This window comes from Phaethon aethereus (assembly GCF_964289735.1).
Source record: "Phaethon aethereus genome assembly, chromosome: Z".
In the NCBI taxonomy this organism is placed as follows: domain Eukaryota; kingdom Metazoa; phylum Chordata; class Aves; order Phaethontiformes; family Phaethontidae; genus Phaethon; species Phaethon aethereus.
In genome coordinates this window covers 47730537-47753019 of record NC_138577.1, presented here as the reverse complement: position 1 = coordinate 47753019, position 22483 = coordinate 47730537, and the positions used below count along the sequence as shown (strand labels likewise).

Here is a 22483-nt window from a genome sequence, read left to right as displayed (position 1 = left end):
AAAAGTAGAATTACTTTTCTATGTATTAATTTAAACAAAAGCAGGATCAGTTTCTCATTTTTAAATTTCAAAATGGAAATATGCAAACGTCTTGTCTAGTTTATAGGCTGCAAACTTCTTTTTAGGTTCCCAAATCACACTGTCATTTCACATCCTGACTCTTTTGTTTGGCTCCATTCATATGACATAAGTTTGGAAAGTATCCTATCATTTAATAGCTTCCCTTTAGACTTAAGAAAATTTCCAGCTCCTTTGATTTTTGCATCTTTTTGGGGACTTGGTAGTTAAGAAAATGTTGGGACTTCTTGGAAGTTGTGATGTACTGTCCTTTAATTAGCAGTGTGACTGACTCTGTCTTCTCGCTTCAGGCAATATGAATTAAGGGTGAATCTGCATTTGTCTTGCTTAATATGTAAGTGGTGTCCATGTTAATTTTATGCCACCCTGACTACCTGGCAGTAGTACATTGTATAGCCCCAGGTTGAGGTGACTGGGTGGAGAACAGAAGTAAACAGCCGTCAGACGTTCAAGAGCTAATCCTGTTGTGCAGGTGATGCATTTGCTTCAGGGTGACAGTCCTTCACCTGCTGGCATTGCAACATGGACTATTGCCCACTTTTTTGAAGTTTATTTAACTTCTTTTGAAGTTATTTAACTTGTATACAGTTTAATACATGGGTCTCTAATTAAGGTATTATTTTCAGTATTAGAATTTAAAATCCCTTGTTTCACAGTTTATGAATCAACCGTACTGTTAACTCACAGTTGGCATACAAAAATGCAGGCACAGACTGTTTCCTATACTTTGTTTCAATCAGATTGTATTTTTTTGTTATACCAATAATTACATATATTCATAAGGCACCCGTCTTTGTGGTATCAGGATGCCCTTGACAGGACATAATGTGCTCCGTTAGCATTTCACAGAGGAATGGTAAAACCATTAATGACAGAGGATGAAGAGAGTTCTGGCTGGGTCATCTGAGACCTTAGGAATTTATAGTACAGTTAATTGAAAAAAGGCTAGGGAAACAGATGTATCCACAAAACTTTCAAAAGAACCAGGTCACATCTGGCGGCTGCACAGGTTTGCAAGTTAGGCGGAGAACGATTCTCTGCTGCAGTGTGGCAGCTGTCAGAAATACCTGTCTTTTCTAATAACTTTGTGGACCATTTAGAGAGAACAAGGTTTGGCAGAAAAAAGCTGAGGAGTGTGAAAAAACAGGGTTTAGGAACAGTGTTGTTTCCTCAGTGTTTTGGGAGACTGAAAAAGGTACAAATGAACATGGGGTTTAAACCTACATAGGAAAAAAGACCATTTGTGTAGTCATTGAATAAGAGATTTAAGAATGGGTATACTGAGATCACTGTTGGAATAATCCTTTCCATGTTTTCTACAAGCAGATTTCCTTCAAGTTTGTGATGGTAGTGAAAGCTGACCTAAGGATATTTAGGTCACATTACTTGTCAATTTATGAACTTAAAGTTCATGGGTTTATTTGATGGAAATTATAATTTACTCCAGGATTATTTTCCCTTGATCGTTTCAGAACTGTTGGTGGTTTTCACCTGGGAATTTTGTTTTAAATAGCTGGATAAATATTTTAAGTCAGTGTTCAACTTTTATTTTCTGTTATACATCATGGCAATTATGATAACCAGCCACATCCAAACTCATTCTGTCTCTTTGTACCTTGTTTTGTACTTTGTGATGGCTTATGTAAGGAAAGAACTGCCTAAAATACTGTGTTTGTATGATAGGAAGCAAACATTTTTTCTTCGCTTCAACAGTATGCTGAAAACTGGTTTTCACTTACTTTACAGTACTGTTTTGATATGTAACTCATGCTGTGGGTTGTCTTGGCTACTACTAACTGTGTCACGGGCTGCTTTTTTACGGGGATTTTTGGTGCAAGCTAATTGGCTACATGCATACTTTAGTATAGGGATTATTAATTTTTAATTAACCTAATTCCACTTGACAAGTAGACTCTTAGAGTCTTACCATACCAATGATACATAGACTGTCTGAGAATACTGTATATATTAGTGTGCTGTAATTTCAAGTAACTGTTGTTTACAGAACAAAAAATGAGTAGAGAGAGAATGTGGCTTTTTTTTTTAAGATGCATGCATGTATGCCCCAAGTGAAATGAGTTACTAAATACGGTCTTCACTGGATTTAGGAATTTCTCACATTTTATGGAGTCTGTATTCCTAGTCTGTGTTTCAAGAGATGATCTATTTGATAATAGTCTCTTATTCCTAAAGAAAAGAGACAGAAGAGTTCTAAGGTCATTGGTATGGAGACTTGAAGACCAAAATGACAGAATCATAGAGTGGTTGAGGGGAACTGTAGAGGTCATCTTGTCCCCAGCTCAAGCAGGGCCACCTAGAACCAGTTGCTCAGGAATGTGTCCAGTCAGCTTTTGAATATCTCCAAGGACTGAGACTCTACAACCCCTCTGGGCTTGGTCACCCTCACAGTAAAAAAATAAAATTAAAAAAAAGTGTTTTCTGATATGCATACAGAACCTCCTGTGTTTCAGTTTATGCCCGTTGCCTCTAGTCTTGTGACAGGGCACCGCTGAAGGGAGCCTGGCTCCATCTTCTTTGCATCCTCTCTTTGGGTATTTATATACATCCATAAGATCTCCCTTGAGCCTTCTTCAGGCTCTCTCAGCCTTTCCTCATAGGAGAGATGCTCCAGTCCCTTAATCATCCTTGTGGCCCTTCGTTGAACAGTAAAAATACAGTATGTCAATGTCCCTTTTGTACTAAGGAGCCTAGAACCAGGCATAGTACTCCATCTTTGGCTGCCGGAGTGGCTGCTCACCAGTGCAAGACCTGCTGGCAATCCTTTGCCTAATGCAGCTCAAGGTACCATTTTGCTGCCTTTGCAGCACGGGTATGTTGCTGGCTCATATTCAACTTGGTGATCACCAGGACCTCCAGGTTCTCTTCTGCAAAACTGCTTTCCAGCTGGTTGGCTCCCAGAATGTACTGGTGCCTGAGGTTGTTCCTTCCCAGGTGCAGGACTTTACGCTTTCTCCTTGTTGAACTTCATGAGATTCCGGTCAGCCCATTTCTCCAGCCTGTCAAGGTCCATCTGGGTGGCAGTATGACTCTCTGACATATCAGCCACTCCTCCCAGTTTTGTGTCATCCGCAAACTTGCTGAGGGTACACTGTGCCCCATCATCCAGATCATTAATGAAGACATTAAACAGGACTAGACCCAGTATTGACTCCTGGGTCGTATATATACATACATATATGCATACATCACTAGTTACTGGCCTCTAGCTAGACTTGACGTCAATGATCACCACATTCTGGCCCCACCATTCATCCAGTTTTCAATCCACCTCAAAGGTAGTTCCTATTGTACTTGCATATGCATGCTACACACTAGACATGCCTGTAGTAGATGTTTGCAGAACAAGAACGTTAAAGGCATGCTGCTGGTAGTCTCAACTGCAAGAGCAGCAATGTTTACAGTATACAAATTGCATATACCCAGATAAATAGTCTGTTATCCATGACTACCCTACCTTGTGATGAATCAGATCCTAAAAATTTTAGGTTTCCATTTTTGAACATAAGGCAATAATCTACATCACACCCTCAGATTTTGTGGCTGTTACTAGTTTTTAGTTTAATGTGATCTGTTAACCTGTTTACACTGGAAAATTAAATTACACTAATTAGCGTGTCTTTTAACTGCTGCATATTAAGAGTGAAGGCTTTTGTGATTACAGGGAAAAAGCCTAAGAACGTTAAGATGTAATTTTCTTCATACTCTGAATCTTTTTTAATGCATGGATTTTAAAAATCTGTAAATAATTACTTTCTCTAAGCAGGCTTTTCTTAAGTATCCCCCATCTTTCATTATGAAAAATCCTAAAATTACATGTAGAGTTACTTTTGTGTTCCCTTGCTTCAGTCTGTATTGCTAATTACTACCTCAGATGAGATTGTTCACTGTCAGTTTGTTTTGAAAACTGACCAGAAAGCTCTTAAAATAATGATTTTTGTATCTTAGCATAAATTTCCACTGAAGGCCTACTTCCCTTACCATTACCAGCCTCTTGTAACAGCTTTACTCAGACGTCCTTTTGGTAAGTTTCTTCATTAAATACTTGCAGCATTAGTCAACCTGCATGATCTGTATATGTCTTAAAGTAACTTTAGAGGGGATGAAGATAAAATTTTGCCATTTCCTAAATAAGGTGTGTTGACCTAGCAATTTTAATAATACTTTTTTCTTTTTTTTTTTTTCAGGAATATCTAATTCTTATGTAACAATAATAGAGATCTAATTTTAAGGAAAATTAAACTCAAAGAAAGAGTGCGTAATTTTGTATGAATGAAGACAAGTTACCGAGATTGTAAAAATACTAAACATTTTTATCTTATAATAATAGAAATTGTCATTATGAGAATTTTCATGTGTATATTACAAGAAATACCCTTGCTGTTTGTCTCTGAAGCTTGAATTCTGCTGATCTTTCAGATGGCAGACCTAATATTTTATTTCAGGTTTCTCATTTTTATAGATCAAGAAACCACTGTTCAGTATGGTACAGTTTTTCACGAGCAATAATTTCAGCTCAGTACAAGAGCCTCTGAGAATGTTAGTCTACTGATTATATATTAATATTGAGGTAGCATTTACACACAGGTAAATCAGCCTCATTTGAATATTCCTAGCTGCACTGCCTCACATGGCTTTGTCAAGGGATTGTTCTAGGAAACACAGTAATAGGTACTGTTGCAAATTGGGAAATTTTAAAATTAAATTTTAAATGCTTTGTGATAACTGAATCAAGTTGCACAAATTTTAATGCTAGCGTAATATGGTTAATTTCACTGTTCTGTTCTAGTTGGACAAACTAGACTTTTAAGAGTTTTATTTTCATCCTCCCCCCTCAGAACTGCCAACTACACACTGGTCTCAACACTTGAAACACATTTCGGATATGCTCAAAGCATTAGTAGAAGATACAAACGTTAGGTAAGCAGTACTATATTTTCTAACTTTTTGTCCTTTGCGTATGTTCCTTTGTGAAAGGTCATGTCATTTGAAGTCTTTAGTGGTTACATTTCACCATTTTCTTATTATTCTCTAAACAGAGCTTTATTTTAAAGACTGGAACTTAGATTACTTACTGAACCTGAAGTTTGTAGCACCTATAGACCTGACCAATAAGCCTCTGAATAAACTAAATCTTGTTGTTCTTTTCATTTCAGCAAATAGCTAGCTGTAGAACAGAAATGCTTGCTTGCCTGCTCTCCCATTTTTCCCAAAAGACTTTTAAAACTGATTCTGGATTGAATAACAAGAGAATTCTTCCAACCAGAAAAGCAACTAATATTGCAGAGAGCCTGTTGTGAGTGGCACAATACAATGAATGAGATGGTATTGACTTTCTGCAAGTTTGTGCAAACATCCAAGCTGCTTGATTTTTTTTCATAAAGATATGACTGCTAGACTGCAGTATTGTTTGTTACATTGCTCTTTGAGCTGACACCCCATGTTTCTGATCTGTTGCCCTTAGCTTTTTTTTGTACAAACAGTTGCTAGTGTTTGTCTGCATAAACTCTGCTTTGGTAGTAGGTGCTCTAGGACTACATGAAAAGCATGAAAGAAGAGAGATCTGTCTGTTGCTGCCCTGTAATTCTTTATTACCAGGTGTGTGATGAGACCTGACTCATCCAGAGCTTGGATATCAGTCTGCCTAGATCTGCTCCGAGAATGTGCTTTCCAAAGAATATTGAACAGTTTTAAATTCAAAGAAACAAATTTCATTTTGATTTAAAACCTGAAATATTTCAAAAGAAACATGGAACACCTAGGCCACATACACTCACAAAACAAGATACCCAGCTGACCCCCTGTGTCGTGCAAGGCAGATACTTGCATCCACGCTTGGTTTCAGTTAACTTATGAAGACTTTTATTTTTATTGTTGAGTGGCAGAAAAAAGCTTTTTGCTGTTCTCTCTGAGGCCAGGCTGTCTTCTGGCAGCTTCTCACTTTCTGTTCAGTGCTATGTCTTGCCTGTTCATCCCTGAAGTCTGTCAAATCTTTCCGGCCACAGAGTGTGACCAGTAGCTGACCCCAGCTTCTTAAAGAAATACATAACTCAAACTTAGAACAAACAAATAAAACAAGTGTCATCCATCATAATGTGTTACAATAATAGAAACATGTCTGTTCTTTTGTTGCCTAGCCCTTTCTTGGCTTATATTGTCTTTTCTCCCCTGTTGCTTTGATAGTAGATTAGTTTGAATAGTATTGTACTTGCCAGAATATCCTCTTACTTCCTTTAGAACTCACGGAACAACTCTGTTTTCTACCAAACTCCTTTCAGTTACAAGTAAAATGGAGCCGGCTTAAGTTTTTTAATACTAATATCCATGAGGAAACTGTATTCAGTTTTCTTCTATTGCTTTATTCCTGATTCTGTTGCCTTGCTACTTAATAAGATTAACAGAGGAGCAAAAAATACTTCTATACAGCATATCCTCTTGCTTCTTATAGTCAGTGCTCTGTTTATATAGCTTGTTTTTCAGTGGTTTTATTTTACACCAAATGTAAACCTTACAGCAAGGTGCTTTGTGTGTACTTCTAATCAACAGATTACTTCTGTGCCATTGTTTATTATTATATGTAGTCATCTCAGACAACAGTAAATAATATGTGACATTTTAAACCAGAGATCAACTGATGTATGTTTTGTGGGGGGAAGTCCCACAAAAAGTAAAGGGCCACTTCTGGCAATGACAGTGCAGCAGTTGACATAAGTGACACTACAGAGCAGGCAGAAACAGCAGTGGGGACAGAAGTGGAGGGTACACGACTCCAAACCAGGCACTGTGACGGTACAGGAAAGGTATGGTGAGTTGTAAGTGCAGTTGTAAGTGCCTGGGCTCTCTAGGCGAGAATTAAATTCTGTTCTGCTAAATACCTGTTAAAATTAGTTTAATGCTTGTAGTTTAAGGACTAGTATTTACCCTTTAAGTTATGAACACTGCCAGTCGTAAATACTGTCAGTATTACCCTAGGAATAGTTATCTGTTCTCAGTAATTAGCTTTTAATTAAATTTCATCTTTGATTGTACATCACTGGGTTTCAAAGATAGCCTATCCACTTACATTGTCACAGCATTGAATTATGGTCAGACAAGTAGATGATTTTGCTGAGGGGAGGGCTGTTGTCCTAGATCACAATCGCAGTTGTTTGTTTTTTCAAAGGTTTTTAAGTTGCATTTCCAGATTCTATTACCTTCAAAGACTTTACCAGTGCTGATCCTGTTCCTTTACCTAAGCAATTTTAGTCTCAGATTTTGGCACACATCTCTAGTTCCCTGCAGTCTGAGCCATACTGCTGCCCCTCCAAAAGCTGTGGAATGTCAGCAACAGTGACTTAAATAGCAGTCACCTCAGTACCCTATTTTCTCTGTCACTCTATGTCAACTTCTTATGTCTGATGTCAGTGATCACACTTGTCCAAAAATACTGATGTGGTGGATTTGTGTTATAGGGATAGGATTTTGAGACCCTGAGATTCTGTGGCATACAGACAAGACCGTTTACAGGATCAGTAACTTCTGAGACACCTGTAGACAACATCAGTCACCAGTATACCACAGACGTTGAATACTATCTGCACACATCACACCATCCGTAAAACTGTGCCTCCCACCTCTTCAGAAAGTCTTAAAGAAGTTTATTCCAATTATGTGACCTTGTCACATTCCCAAGATGATGTGATGTTATCAGACGACTTCATCAACTCCTGAAATTTCTAAGATCTCTTGGATTTTCATGAGAAGGGTGGCATAGCAGCTTTTGGAGCCCCCAGGAATAAAATATAAGAAAAACCTACAATTCTTAAAACTTTTGCCAAACTTAATAGGAATAATTGTTCCTGGTTCTTAATCTCCTTCTAGCTGTCATTCTGTCTGTCTTTCCTTTCACACCCAGTTTGACTTTTTGTTTCGGAGACACCTACCATTAGTTTGCATCTCCCCATTATTTCCCTTTTCCTTAGTCTTAACTGTAGAGGCGTACATGTGGGAAAGTGTAGAGATGAGCTGTGATCCATTCTCACCTTTCTTTTTACTACTGCGATAAACTACTTGTAAATATCTGCAAAATTTTCATTAAAGAGGACCTGAATTTGAAGAATCAGGAGATTAATATCTTTAAAGTTAATTAATATCCTTTAGTCCATCTAAATGTAATTCCTCAAGAATTACAAAAAAAACATGTGCCTCATGAATTACCAAAACCCAGAAAATAACCCTGGAAAACAACAGAGAGAAACTGAAAGATGATATAAGGCAACAATATATTGGAATACAACACATGAGATATGATTTAAAGTTTTGAAAATCCTTCAGCTGGAGAGTATAAATGATAAGGTTTAATTTTATGATGTCTATTTTAATACATAGTCTTTTGTCACAGTTTATTAGAAATTGGTATTATGGAGAGTCTGTTCCACTGACAATGTTAATCTGTTATTAGTACTGGGCATGTCTCATTTGATCATGACTGCAGTTAATATAGATAACTATTACCTTATCTATTAAATTACCTGCTTAGCAGGTAAGACATTATCTGTTCAAGAGTTGTTTAATGATTTTTATTTTCATGCCAGTACCCTTTGCACTTAAGACATTTAAAAATGTAAAATAACAAAAAATACTTAATTCTATATTTGTTATTTTCCAGTTCTCTTGCTGACCTTTTTGAAATCTGGTTTTTGGTTGCTCGTTTTGGAGAATGGCTGGATATTGCGGCAGAACAATTACTGAAGGCTGCTGTAGAACCAGATGCTTTGCTGTGGCTGCTGGCATTTTACTACTGTCCTCAGAATGAAAATCAACAAAGGACTCAAACAATGGTGAGTAATGTAGTGATAGTAAGCATCAATAAGCAGGCAATAGTCTGCTTACCTCTTGTTGCTATAAAACAAATAGTGCACACCAGAAAAATGAAAGGTCTATGGTGGAGAAGGTTTTGGCTTTGCAAGGTCTTCTGGGAATTGCGTTGCAGTGGAGAAGTTGAAAGATAGTTTTTGTGGATTTTCTTGGTGACATTTAGAAAACAGTTTTCCTCTTTATAGTATATTGTATAGATTAGCCTTCTTGACTTTCTTTTTGATAACTTGGGTGCTTTCAATCGCAAGCAAAACTACTCTAGGAGTGGTATTTTTTAAGTCACTGTGTGGCAGAATTCAGCATTCCTATGTAATGGCATCTTCTGAGAGGGAAACACAAGAGAAATGACAACAGCAGTTGAAGCAGTAAAGGTACTTATCAGACATAGCCCTGAATCCTAACCTTGCCCATCTATTCTGATTTCTCTTGTTTATCATTACTGATTTTTGGCACATTGTGAGATTGTAACAAGTATGTTATATTCCCACATGCTAGGTTTCTAACAGAAGAAAGCAGTGTTCTAACCTCACGTACTGTACTGCATGAAGAGTGCTGTGTGTCTGTGTATGCATGCAAATAAATGAAAGCCTTTAATTTAGACCTATTATGCAAGTTTGAACTAGCCCAAGCAATCTGATCTACAAAGCCCAGATTCAAAATCTGGCTGTAGCATCTCTAGTTTTCCTTAACTCAAAAACACATTCTGTTTGATTTAAAAATGCAGCTCAGTACACCATGCTAGTAAAACATCATGCTTTCATTTTACATCTAATGGTCCATGTACAACAGTGTGTTCTGCAGTATTTTATTTCCTTCCCTTCCCCTCCTGCCACCCAGATGGCACTATGAACACAAGCTCACACCCCAATCACTTTTGAATTTTTTTTCCTCTCTAATTTCTTATAGTCTAGGGGTGGGGTGTTGTCTGAGCAGAGTTAGGTTAAAGCTACAAGGAAGTAAAGAAACTAGGGTTGGTTTCAGAATGCAGTTTTGGTAAAGAAGGCAATATCCAAGCAATAAACATGAGTGAATGAAACTGAAGGACTACAGGTGCAGATCTGTGAATGGAACATTGCTTTGACTCTAGCACCACAGAATGAAATCACATTGTCGCATACATAAAATCATCTCCTCTGTGTCTCCTATTTGATCAGTTTGTTATTCTGTCATAATGTATGACAAACTTTAGTGAGAAAAACGCTTTTCCACTGACAGCCCACACAGTTACTCATCTGTTCCCAGAGGTCTAACATTTCAGTTCATTACAATTCTTTTCGTTAGTTATTTCAAGTAAGACTTTTTTTTTCCACAGGTCAGGCTACTTCAGAAGCATTCCCACAGTTCATGCAAAGCTTCTGTCTTTAGTTAGATATTTGCTTTTTATTTTAATTTGTCCTTTGGCAGGTTAGCTCTCAGCTCTTTCAAACGGAGTGGTTTCCTCCTCAACCCCTGCACCTTTCTCCAGTTAAGGGTTAAGAAGGGATTGGAACTTCTGGCAGATGCCAAGCTAGAGGACTTTTCATTCAGCATATTTTTGTGTGGAAAGGTATACACTCATGACTTCAGATTTTGTGTTCTTGCTACTTCAGGTTGCAACTTATATATCAGCAAGAGTGGAATACATAGGATTAAAATGATTTAAAGAAGAAAAAGGCTGTTCACTAGACTTCACTCATATATGCAGGGCTGAGTACTCTGCTCTTCACTATTTATTCACTTCTTATAGTCCTTTCATAACTTTAAATTCAGAAACATTGGAGGCACAAAACTTGGAAGTTGGTCACAGTAACTTTGGCACTAAGAATGATTCTGTTCTGTGCTGGTTGACAGCAGCTGAATATGAGCTGGCAGTGTGCCCAGATGGCCAAGAAGGCCAACAGTGTCCTGGCCTGTATCAGAAATAGCGTGGCCAGCAGGAGTAGGGAAGTGATTGTGCCCCTGTACTCGGCACTGGTGAGGCCGCACCTCGAATGCTGTGTTCAGTTTTGGGCCCCTCACTACAAGAAGGACATGGAGGTGCTGGAGCATGTCCAGAGAAGGGCAACAAAGCTGGTGAGGGGGCTGGAGCACAAGTCTTATGAGGATCGGCTGAGGGAACTGGGGTTGTTCAGTCTGGAGAAGAGGAGGCTGAGGGGAGACCTTATTGCTCCCTACAACTACCTGAAAGGGGGTTGTGGTGAGGTGGGTGTTGGTCTCTTCTCTGAAGTAATTAGTGATAGGACGAGAGGAAATGGCCTCAAGTTGCACCAGGGGAGGTTTAGATTGGATATTAGGAAAAATGTCTTTACGGAGAGAGGGGTCAAGCATTGGCACAGGCTGCCCAGGGAGGTGGTGGAGTCCCTGTCACCGTAAGCATTCAACAACTGTGTAGATGTGGTAGTTCAGGACATGGTTTAGTGGGCTTGGTGGTGTTGCATTGATGTTTGGTCTTGATGATCTTAAAGGTCTTTTCCAACCTTAATGATTCTGTGATTATCTGAGTCTCCTAGGGCACGTGAGCTCATGGAGCAGAGCCTGCTACTATCATTCTCCCATCTCTGGCACATGGGATGGAGGCACACTGAGAAGAGAATGCACAGAGGGATAAAGAATCTTGAAGAATTCCAGTTACCTTTCTTTAGATTCTGGTAGCATTTGTTGCCTCACATGTAATTGTAAACATAATACAAGAATAGCAGCTTTTTCAGACTATTTTAGGTGGAATTTTTAATAGGGCAGGAATGAGAAAAGCAAGGTCAGATAAATGACTGAAACAAATTGTCCTAATGAACATGACTGAGAAATGGGTGTCTTTTTCCCTTGGGTCTGCAGGGGTGTATTTTTTCCATTGTTCTTGCATTTAGTAATTTGGTGGGGTTTTTTCTACCAGTTTGTTTGGTTTATTTTAATATAGTGAACAGAATTATTGTTAGGAGTTTTTTGCAATAGTTGCTTATAGTTCTTTTTCCATTGTGTATGTTCCAATATCTTCTGTTTTCTACTCCCAGTAAAAATTAGTTTTTATTGGCTAACTCAAAAGGTAAAACCATAAGTTGCAAACAACACAGGAAGAAGGAAAAAAACTGCATTCTTACCAGAACATTTTATCAGCCAAGGTCAGGTTGCATGGGGATTTAATTGATTTGTAGCAGCAATACTGAAATGAGCCCTTGAGGATCCTCTGTTCTTTTTCCCACAATGCAAAAATCTGACCATGTTCTGCTGAGGGACTTTCTCCATTTCCTCTTATTATTAAAAAAGGTCAAATCCTGGCTTGATGCCCTGCCTGCTTAGTTTGCAAGACCAAAGAAAGTTAAAAAATCCATTCTCTCCACCTCTGTGTGTGTGAATCAGTATAAAAGAAATGTGTACAGCCCTTCCTTCCCTGTTCTTCCTGCTGCTTAGATTCAAACTCTTTTCATGTGTGGGTAGTTTCTGCCAAAGATTTGGTTTCCTGTTAGTGAATAAATCCAAAGGAAAAATACCATAGGTGTGACCTTTACTCTTCTCTGATTCTGCATCCTTTGAAATTGTTTCCTACAGGTAGAAGCTCAAGCAGTCTACAATCATTTAATGATGTTCTTCAGCTGTACAGTCCTTTCCATCAAAGACCTGGAGGCTGCTGTACACAGTATAACGGATATAGAGCAATGTCATAACCAGCATCTTCTAACACACCTTCTTATCAACTTTTTACTCTTTTCTTCTGGTGGACATATGATTGCCCAGGAATTTATTTGCCATGTAAGTGTTTCTTACTTTTTTTCAGTTTAAGTACAATTTTTTTTTTTTTACTATTTTGGTTTTACGTTCCTACCTTTTAATAAAAAAAGTACATAAAAGATAATGAAAGAAGATCGTGACTAGAGCAACTATACCTAACCTGCTGCATATCTTTTTCAGCTATCTCAGTAGGAGGCTAGGAATTTATTCTTCTGTAACTATAAAACCATACTCTCTTAAGAAGTACAAGCCTACTGTGCCAGGAACTTTAGGGCCAGTGTGCGGTTTTAGCGTTTCAGAAGTTTTTCCTTTCAGCAGCAGTGTGCTCGTCCATCTGTATAGGCTATACTGCATGTATGAGGAGTCTCATTTTACGACACGGCGAACTGGAAACCTATTCTGGTGGTTATTCCTTCTGGCTGACTAAACAGACATAACATTTTTCTGTTCATGAAGGGCTAAGATATTTCTATCATTTTAGCTGTAAATGATCTATTAAGCACAAATGATCAAAAAAATCACAAATAATCTATTTCTTCTTAGCGTAAGAATAGGGGGTTGTATGTATTTTTACAATCTGCTGTTTTTAGTATTTCTCTTTTGAGAGTTGTGGCTGTTGAGCAGAGATGCTGTAAAATGCTAGTCTATTGATTTAAACTTCAGGCAGACCAACGGCAGTTTCTTGTTTCTTTATAGACAGCAATGTAACCAACTTTCAAAACTGTGAGTATTTCCTAGTGCAAGGTGGTCATGAGCTGTTGTAGGCCAGAGTATGTTGGTCTAATTAATTTTGACTGTATCTGTGCAGTCATTAATGTGTAGCTAGGCTCTCCATGTGATTTGAAAAGGCCTGAAGACAATATATGAAAGACAGAATGGTGTGGAACCAAACTGGGATGCATAGTAGTGGTTTTGGTTAGCATAGTAAACTTTAGGATTAACATAGCAGATAATGTAAAGACTCCCATGATCTGCAAAAATTGCAGCTTAGGGTCTTTTCCTTTTACTTTGTCATCTTTCGGGATTTATTTTTACTTTTGAAAGCTTTACAGAATTGAATTGTCTCCCCAAACCCACCCAAAACTCTGGTGTGCTTTTAGTTGTTTTCTAAGGCAGTGACTTCTAAATGGTTACACTGTCTGTCCATTTGTGTTTCCTTTTAAAACTTTTTGACCTCTTGATTTGTTTCACTTAAATTTGAGAGAACAGTTCAAATGTCAAAGTTGGTCAGTTCCTCCAAGATGTATGAAGAGAGATGCCTTGGGCAGAAGTTGCTTTTGAACTCAGACAATCTCACTTGTTCAGTGGTGAGGGACAAATCTGTGGTTTTGTTGCAAATATTAACAGAGAATTCTTAGTACTTAGCAACATAATTGCATTATTTCCCATCTTCTCTGTTTTCCTTCAGATTACTGAGACAACTGATACAAGCAAAGAAGTTTGTAGCCTTCTTATCCGTACTGCATACAGAATTAACCGTAATGGTGAAAAAAACCCAAGGACTGTGAAGCTGCTGAATGAACTTCTTCAAAAACTAACATTGAAAGTTTAGATATTTAATGTCATCTATTTAACAAGCCAACAACTCATATCTTTATTCAGGTGTCAGATTTTCATTAATGACTTGCACCGCAAGTTACTAAGGGTAGAAAAATATCTACTTTAAGCATATCCCACAACTTTGTGTTCCCTCATATATATATTTGAAAATAATCCTTTGTTTGGAAATGTTAGCCTTTTAGAATGTAACTGTAGATACTAAAGATGGTTGAGAATTTTGTTCTGAGCACCTTCTTTAACAAGAGACCTACACCATTAAAGCAGTTCACTCATCTCCTTCTTGTTCATCTGGCTGAGGATCAGTTTTTCTCCCAAATGACACATGGTTTTATTAGCAAATTATATCCAATTGCTTGGTTGGTAAGTTGTTCCTAAAATGTTTTGTTCTATAATTCTGCTTTTATGAAACTAACAATGATCTCAAGTGAGAGTTAGTGATTCATGGAGAATGCACTTTGTGTTCTCAGGAAATCAACAACGTTTCCTGAACTTTTAGTTCTTTTTGAAAATGTTTCCAAAATGAAAACGCCTCTCAGATTTGCTAAATGATTTTTTTCGGTACTCCAGCTTTCACAGGACAGTGTTCTCTGCAAAGTACTATACCAATAGCTGGTCTCTGTCAACAGATACTGCAGGTAGAAGATTGCTTGCAGTACAGCCTATTTTCAGTGTATCATGACTGATGCTATTGTTTATTTGTTTAAGAAATCTTTTATTCATTCAGACAAAACAGGGCAAGCACAACATAGGCATAAGGAAACTTTCCAGTTTGAGGGCAGATGGTTGCAACTCATCTCCTTCCTTTTTGTGTCCAGAGGTAGTTTGCTTACTTCTGTGTTTAGGTTGTTTAGGTTTTTTGTCTCATGCAAAGAGGAGGAGCAATGGCTTACTCTTACCCTTAGGAAAGTATTTGTCCTAAGAAATTTTGTGAACCTCTTTCTAGCTTAAATAGAAAAATAAGCATGCAGAATAGTAATGAGAGAGGATCTTAACTCTTTTCAGTGATCTGTTCTCATAAATTATCTAGCTTTGTGTCAACACTTGTGCTATGTCCAAAGGTGCTACTTGGAATACCATTCTTGCATACAAAAGCAGAGGCACGTATCTTAAATTAACACAGCTTTCTGAATGTAGCATTCGTTTTTGAGCAAAGGAAAAGAAAAACAATGTACTTACTTAGTGTCCCTTGGCTCTAAGAAGTGGAAGGATATTTTCTGTAATGCTGTTGACTGATTTCTTCCAATTTTGTTCCCAGTGAGTCATATCAGACCAAATTACAGAGGTTACATGTCCTTTCAGTCAATTTGTTAATGTTTGCAATATTTGATTCCAGCATGTGAAGAAATAGTAAATACATAATGTTTATCTGTGAAGAAAGGTTTTCTTTTCTTTTTTTGGATTAAAAATATTTCTGAATGAAAAATCACAAAGATATATGTTTCAATTTTTCAGCTGTTGGTAGCCACACATATCTAAAAAGGCAAAATCAAACAACCCAGTTTTCTATTCCCTGAGTATCACACCTGAAAAGCATGGGATTAAACTAAATTATTTGTTGATCACGACCTCTGAGGTATTTGTGTAGTGGGAACACATGTGGAATGCTCTACCTAGAATGATAAATCTAAAAGTCTCCAAAGGAAGAATGATTTTTTTTTTTTTTTTGCTTTAATTTCTAATCCAGTTGTTTGATGTGAGATTCTTTGGTTGTCCTTAAATTCTCTCTATTACAACTACATGTAATTTTAACTACTTAAAGATAGGGAAAGAGTTGCAATATAGCATTCTTGTAGATTTGTTAGGTGAAATATATGGGTATTATATTTATATGTGTATTACAGTCATTGGAGATTAATTTGTAAGCATACTTTCACAGCGCAGACATTTTTCTTTTCCACCAACAAAGTGCATGAAAATTCTTCTAACTTTCTTAAACAAAATCAATATACTGTTAAATAGTGATAAGTCCATTCAAGAAGGAAAGAAATGTGCAGTAAAGGCAGAAAGAACAAAATTAGTAGTGAACTGGTACCTTCTTGTTTTCCTGTGTTCGACTTCTTAAGAAATACTGCATGATTTAAATATTACAAGGAGGGTTTGCTCATTTCAGACAGCTGTAAGGAAGAAGCCTAATTGAGGCTATCTGTAACTTTAAAAAGATACATCTGTACTGGCATTCTTTTTGCTTTATTTAGCATAGTTGTTATAAATCTTTGGTAGTTCTTTTTCCTTGCTCTTTCACAGTATGATCTAACTTTGATATAAACCATGATTTTGTGCTATGTTGAAGCTACTTTTGTTAGTTTGCCAGCGGAAGGCAACAGTGTGATTTGGCAGATCTGAGTAATGAAAGATTTCTCATACGGTGACTCCTGCATTATCCATCTGATGTGCATCTTCTCCTCTGTAATCGCTGCTTCCTGGAAAACGTCTTTGGAGCCTTCAGGGCTGTACTTTCATGCAGAACCAGCCGACGAGTCCTGAAATCAGGCTTCAAGTATCTTGTTCCCTTCCCTCCAATCTCCATGTCAGCACACACCCTAATCCTGGATATTATACTGAATATAGAGAGCTTTTCAAAATTCTTCTGCTTCAAGGAGCTGTTTTGAATAAGAATGCAACCAGTAAAATTGACTTGTTTGTTGATGATGCTTGTTTCCAGTCTAAGATGGCTAAATTACAGCTTTTGGAATTCTACAAACATTCCAGCACGGGGTTGAGTGGTTTCTGTGGATTTTCTTCAGAAAAAAAGCCACTTCTGTGGCTTTCATTCAACCAAGATCTTAGCACAGTGCATAAACAAAGCAGAATACATTTTATTTTGCGAGGTATGGTAGGAACAGGTATGTTACCAGGTATTGCAATTCAGTTAAGCAGCACTAGCATGTTAATCTCTTGCTTCTGGGATTTGTGATCAGGTTTCCATACTCACAGCATTGTAAGTGCAAAGAGGTGTTAATAGAGAAGTCAGACTTCTGAGAGACTTCTCTATTAACTGGCTTCTGTTAATAGAGCAGTCAGATGCAAGTGAGTTAATACAAGTTTTGGCAAGTTAGAATTCATGCCGTGTTGGTATATGTTTCGCTTGGTTTTGGGGGATACAATAAAAAAAATTCTGAAGCATTATAGAAGTTTAGGATGAAACATTTAGCAAAAACAACTTGCAGTTATTGAACCAAATGCTATGAAACCAGGTTTACTCGATTTCTTTGCTGTATTATCCAATGACAGAATAAAATGCTAATTTTCTGTGTGACTGCACAATGTCATGCTAATTAAAATGCAGTTTTTCTTGTGATAGAAGAAGCATGTAGGAAGGTGAGAAATTCTGCCACTGAAAGTGCAGCTTTCTACTAGACCCAAGTTTGAAGAGTCAAAACCTGGAATGTTATGGGTAGGAGTCCTCCACCATAGCACTGACCATGTTTTTGAATCCATGTTTTTATACTTTCCAGATAGTCTGCAATGGCTTTGTTATGCAGTCAATATGTTTTGCTGGGCAACACCAGAACTTAGACCACTGTAGCTGAATTAGCTGGTGCTAGAGGCAGCCCTGTAGCACCCAATCCACAGCAGTACTCACACGTGGGCCGTTTGGGCCACCTACCTCTCTGGCAAGTTTTTCTTATTCGTGTTACAGTTTTTCCTTAAATGCTTGCCTGGATTTAAAAGGTGTGCTCACAGTAGCCGTTTCATGTGCTGCCTCTCTTAGCAGAGAGTAGCTTATTCTGGGAATTCGCTGTTAGGTGGTCTGCTCACTACTGAATGCCAAAAAGGAGCTTCCCTTGCTTGCGTTGGCCATCTTCCGTTAACCAGCCGTCTGGCTGCTGGAAAGGAATAAACCTGCATCGGGTCTGGCTGAGATGAGTTAATTTTCCCCACAGAAGCGCTCACAGCGCTGTGCTTTGTACGGGCAGCTAGAAAGGTGTCGATAACACACCGGTGCTTTGGCTACTGCTGAGCAGCGCTCGCACTGCATCAAGGCTGTCTCTCCAGCTTCCCCCCCGACCAGTAGGCTGGGGGTGGGCAAGATCTTGGGAGGGGACGCAGCCAGGACAGCTGACCCAAATGGCCAAAGGAATATTCCATACCGTATGACGTCAGCTCAGCAATTAAAGCTGGGGCAGGAGGGGACTCATTTGTCTTCTGGAGCAACCACTGGGCGTACTGAAGCCCTGCTTCCCGGGAAGTGGCTGAACGTCGCCTGCTGATGGGAAGTAGAGAGTAAATCTTTTGTTTTCCTTTGCTTCCGCGCACAGCCTTTGCTTTTGCTTTATTAAACAGCCTTTATCTTGACCCACGTGTTTTTTCCATCTTATTTTCTCCCCGGCTGCACTGCTGGGGAGGGGAGTGGTAGAGCGGCTTGGTGGCACCTGGCGTCCAGCCAAGGTCAACCCACCACAAAACCTCAAGAGCCCCTTCTGATGTCTTAAGTGTACTCATAGTGACTGGGTCCTTTTAGCGGCCAGGAGCCAGCTGAGGGTTAGGCATTGGATCGCCATCAGCCACTGAAACAAAAATTTGAAATGTCTGCCGGTGGTAGCCAAGTTGTAGCAATGCAGTTAGCAGGCACGGATTGCACCTCAGTTTGCATTTTGTATTCTGGCGTGGGTGTGAAGGGAGAGAGGGTGAGAGGGAAGAAAAAACCCAGCATGTTGGAACTCAGTTGCAGAAATTTAGCTGTGATTTTTATATTCAATTTAATTGTAGTACTGATAGGATTAGGAAATAACAACTCCATCAGTTAAACTGAACATCAGCAAGTAGCAGAAAAAAATCCAGCAATGCTATATCTTTAATAGGTCTGTGCATTTAATTAATTCCCATCTCCTAACAAGTCTTGCTGCTTTAAAAGCATGTTTCATAACTCTTCTGTATTATGTCAGATGATAGACTCATTTCATGAAAAAGCAGCCCCTCAGGAACAATGACCCTCTCTTTTCTATTATTTCCAATAAAAATATCTGTTAGGCCCATGAACTTTTGCAGATGCATATTGCCGTCTTGAAAAGATCACATTTTTACATATTCTTGACCATAATGAACAGTTCCACTTAGTCATCCACATCCTGAATTACACTGTCCTTGAGATTTCCCATGCATGTGTGCCAAATCAGTCTGTACATACAGTTTATTCACTCCTTGCTGTTTTGATTTTATTTCTTAGCTTGTGGCTTTATTTTGAGGCTCCCAAAACAGCTGTATGCAACATGTCATTTGCATGCTACTGTTAAAAGTTCCCTTAATATCTAACGCACGAGAATGCAGCTTTTCTTTGTTTTGTTTAATGATGCTGTAACTCCTACCCAGTATAAGTTTTCTAAAGTTAGGACTTCCATTTTTTTAATTCCAAACTAACCTGTAAAAGTAGCTAAAGATACAAATTTCCCATCTGTATTATGATTCCCTGTAGAGACTACCAGTAAGTGTTTAAGTGCTTTTGATCTCATGATTATGCTTCCGTATCAGTTTGAGATGTCCGCGAATAGAGAGGGAAAAGCCAGCATCAAATTCCACTGAAGAGGAGAGAGGCCTTGAAATTTGCTAGAGAATTAGTTCTTAAGATGGAAATGAGTTCTACGTGTGCCTGTGAATTGAGGCATTATCTGTGAGTTTCTAGTGGGCAGGATCATTACCATCTTTTCTGGAGACATGACAAAAATACAAATGTTGTCTCCATAGACCACTAAATTCCTTCTTCAAATGCATTGCAAAACCACTATTATCTTTCAACTTTCCTTGCTTGTGGTGTTGCTTCTTTGCTAAAAAAAACGAATTATTCGTGCTGAGCAATATACTGTACAGCATACTTTCAGGGCCAGACTGAATTGCTACAGTTGGTTGCTCTGGCCTGCTTGACCATGACAGGACACTGAACAAATGCCAAGCCCAAACCTGGCAATTAAGCTATAACATTAATTTTGGAAAGATAACTCTGTTGCGATTTAAAGTTTTCAGGTAATAGCTGTTGACTTTTTCATCATAGTTTTTCTGATCTTCTTTTCAACAGTTTGGCTTCTGCTTGCTGTATTGGCAGGGTGAGCTCTCAGACACAGTTACTCTTCGGGCAGAAGCTTCGCCTTTTCTTTCTCTTCCCCCTCTCTCCCTTTCTGCCCACGATCTAAGATGAATGGAGGTATGATCCATACTGGGTTTCTAGGAAAAAGTGAACCAAGCAACCAAAACCAACTGGGTTTTGCTAGGCTAAGTTAGGTAACGGTGCAAGTCATCCAGTGTACCTGTCAGGGAAGGAGAAGGTATGTGTGAGCCCTTGTATGTCCCTGTGTGTGTGATGCCAGCTCTGCTCCCAGGCAACACCCTAGCACAAATTTTAACATGTTGATTACTGTTAATTTACACCCATAAGGTTAGTTTATTTAGTAAGATTCACTTTGTTCTGATGATCTTTTCAGCCCTTCCTGCAGCTGAGCTAGAGAGAGTATTTCCTTTTACCTCTTCTCCGTGGATGGGCAGGCTGTACAAATGGTAGATCCAGTCACTTTATTTTTTTAATTTTATTTTTAAGATGCAATAGCCCAAAGTTATGCAAACATCATACAATGAAGAATTTGCATATAAAATCACACACGTGCTGAATATCTGTTCTTTCTACTGCATACTTCTGCTTAACCATACAACAGTCTCTAAGTCAGCTGTTCCCTGCCCTGATTTCTTCAGACTTGGCAAACTTAATTGTCATAGCATATTGAAAGAAGAAGAGATTTTGGTATTATATTCATGGCTGTCTCCCACCCTGCTTAAAAATCAGGCATTCGAACAGCCCAGTAATGGTATGTATGTCACTTAAACAGTAACTCCACTTTGGGGCGGTTCTTCAAAATGTATTGTGGAGTCTAGCAATCCACATGTATTTAAAGAAAATATGAAAAGGACTGCCATGAGACATCTTGTTGTGGTGCCACTTTCATCATTTTTCTATCAATTCAGTTTTCTTTTGTGAACCTGAAAGTTTAGCTCTGATTTTTCAGATGTTTGGAAAGTAAGCTCCTCCTTCCTGACTGCACTGGGAGCTGCGGGTCCTGACCACCTCTAAAACACCAGGATCCCCAGTCTTTACTCACTCTGTTTCAAGACAGAGAGGGAATAATTTTTGGTGATTTTGTTTCTTGCCTGTTATAAACCTGTGGTTTTGGTGCTGGATGCCAAAATAAAATATTATGCCAAAATACAGATTATAATGCTAAAAATACACCAACTTTTATCATTGACCTTTGTTCTGTGGTTACAAGCAATTGCTTCTATCAGTGTCGCAACCATCCTACAGCTGATGCTGGCATTACTTGATATTGGTATAAGAGAATCAGATAGCTTAAGACATAAGTAAGACTTACTGTTTTCCTAGTATGACTGCTTCCTAATTCTCACTCTTTCCTCTCAGCTGTCAAGTGGGAAACCTGTGCATTCCCATTATTTGACTGAAGAAGGGAGGCAAGAGCTAGTTAGAATTGGAGAAGGTGTGTACAGAAACCACAGAATGTCAGTAGATGGGCTTACTTGTTCTTGCATAAAATGACCCCTGAGGGACACCACTCATCACCTGTTCTCCATTGAGCTGTTGACCACTACCCTCTGGATGTGACCATCCAACCAATTCCTCATCCATGCAACAGTCCACCCCTCAAATCCATCCCTCTCCAATTTAGACAGAAGGATGTTGTGGGGGACTGTGTCAAAGGTCTTACAGAAGTCCAGACAGATGACATTGGTAGCTCTTCCCTTGTCCACTGATGTGGTTCACCACAGAAGGCCACTAGGTCGGTCAGGCAGGACTTGCCCTTGGTGAAGCCATGCTGGCTGTCTCAAATCACCTCCCTGTCCTCCCTGTGCCTTAGCATAGCTTCTAGGGTGATCTGCTCCATGATCTTCCTAGGCACAGAGGTGAGGCTGACGGGGCGGTAGTTCCCAGGGTCCTCCTTCCAATCTTTTTTAAAAATGGGTGCAATGTTTCCCTTTTTCCAGTCTCCAGGGACTTCAGCTGACTGCCAGGGCTTTTCAAATATGATGGAGAGTGGCTTGGCAACTCCATCAGCCAATTCCCTCAGGACTCTGGGATGCATCTCATCAGGTCCCACAGATTTACATATGTTCAGGTTCCTCAGGTGGTCTCAAACCTGATCTTTTACAGTGGGAGGGACTTTGCTTCTCCAGTCCACCATCCTGCAGTCCTCAAGAGGTGTGGGAACAGACACTGCCAGTGAAGACTGAGGCAAAGATGTTGTTGAGTACCTCAGCCTTCTCCTCATCCATT

At 38.9% G+C, this 22483-nt stretch overlaps 1 protein-coding gene across 1 annotated transcript in view; it reads left to right on the top strand.

Annotated features, from left to right (window-relative positions):
• FANCC (FA complementation group C) overlaps nt 1–14206 on the top strand; it is a gene marked incomplete at both ends in the record, with an annotated part of 68189 nt that extends 53983 nt beyond the window's left edge. Inside the window, 5 exons of the mRNA XM_082013377.1 lie at nt 4045–4120; nt 4935–5016; nt 8744–8915; nt 12475–12675; nt 14063–14206. Of these exons, the coding sequence (XP_081869503.1) occupies nt 4045–4120; nt 4935–5016; nt 8744–8915; nt 12475–12675; nt 14063–14206 (675 nt within the window). The remainder of the gene's footprint in view (nt 1–4044; nt 4121–4934; nt 5017–8743; nt 8916–12474; nt 12676–14062) is intronic.
• Nucleotides 14207–22483: the final 8277 nt, after the last annotated feature.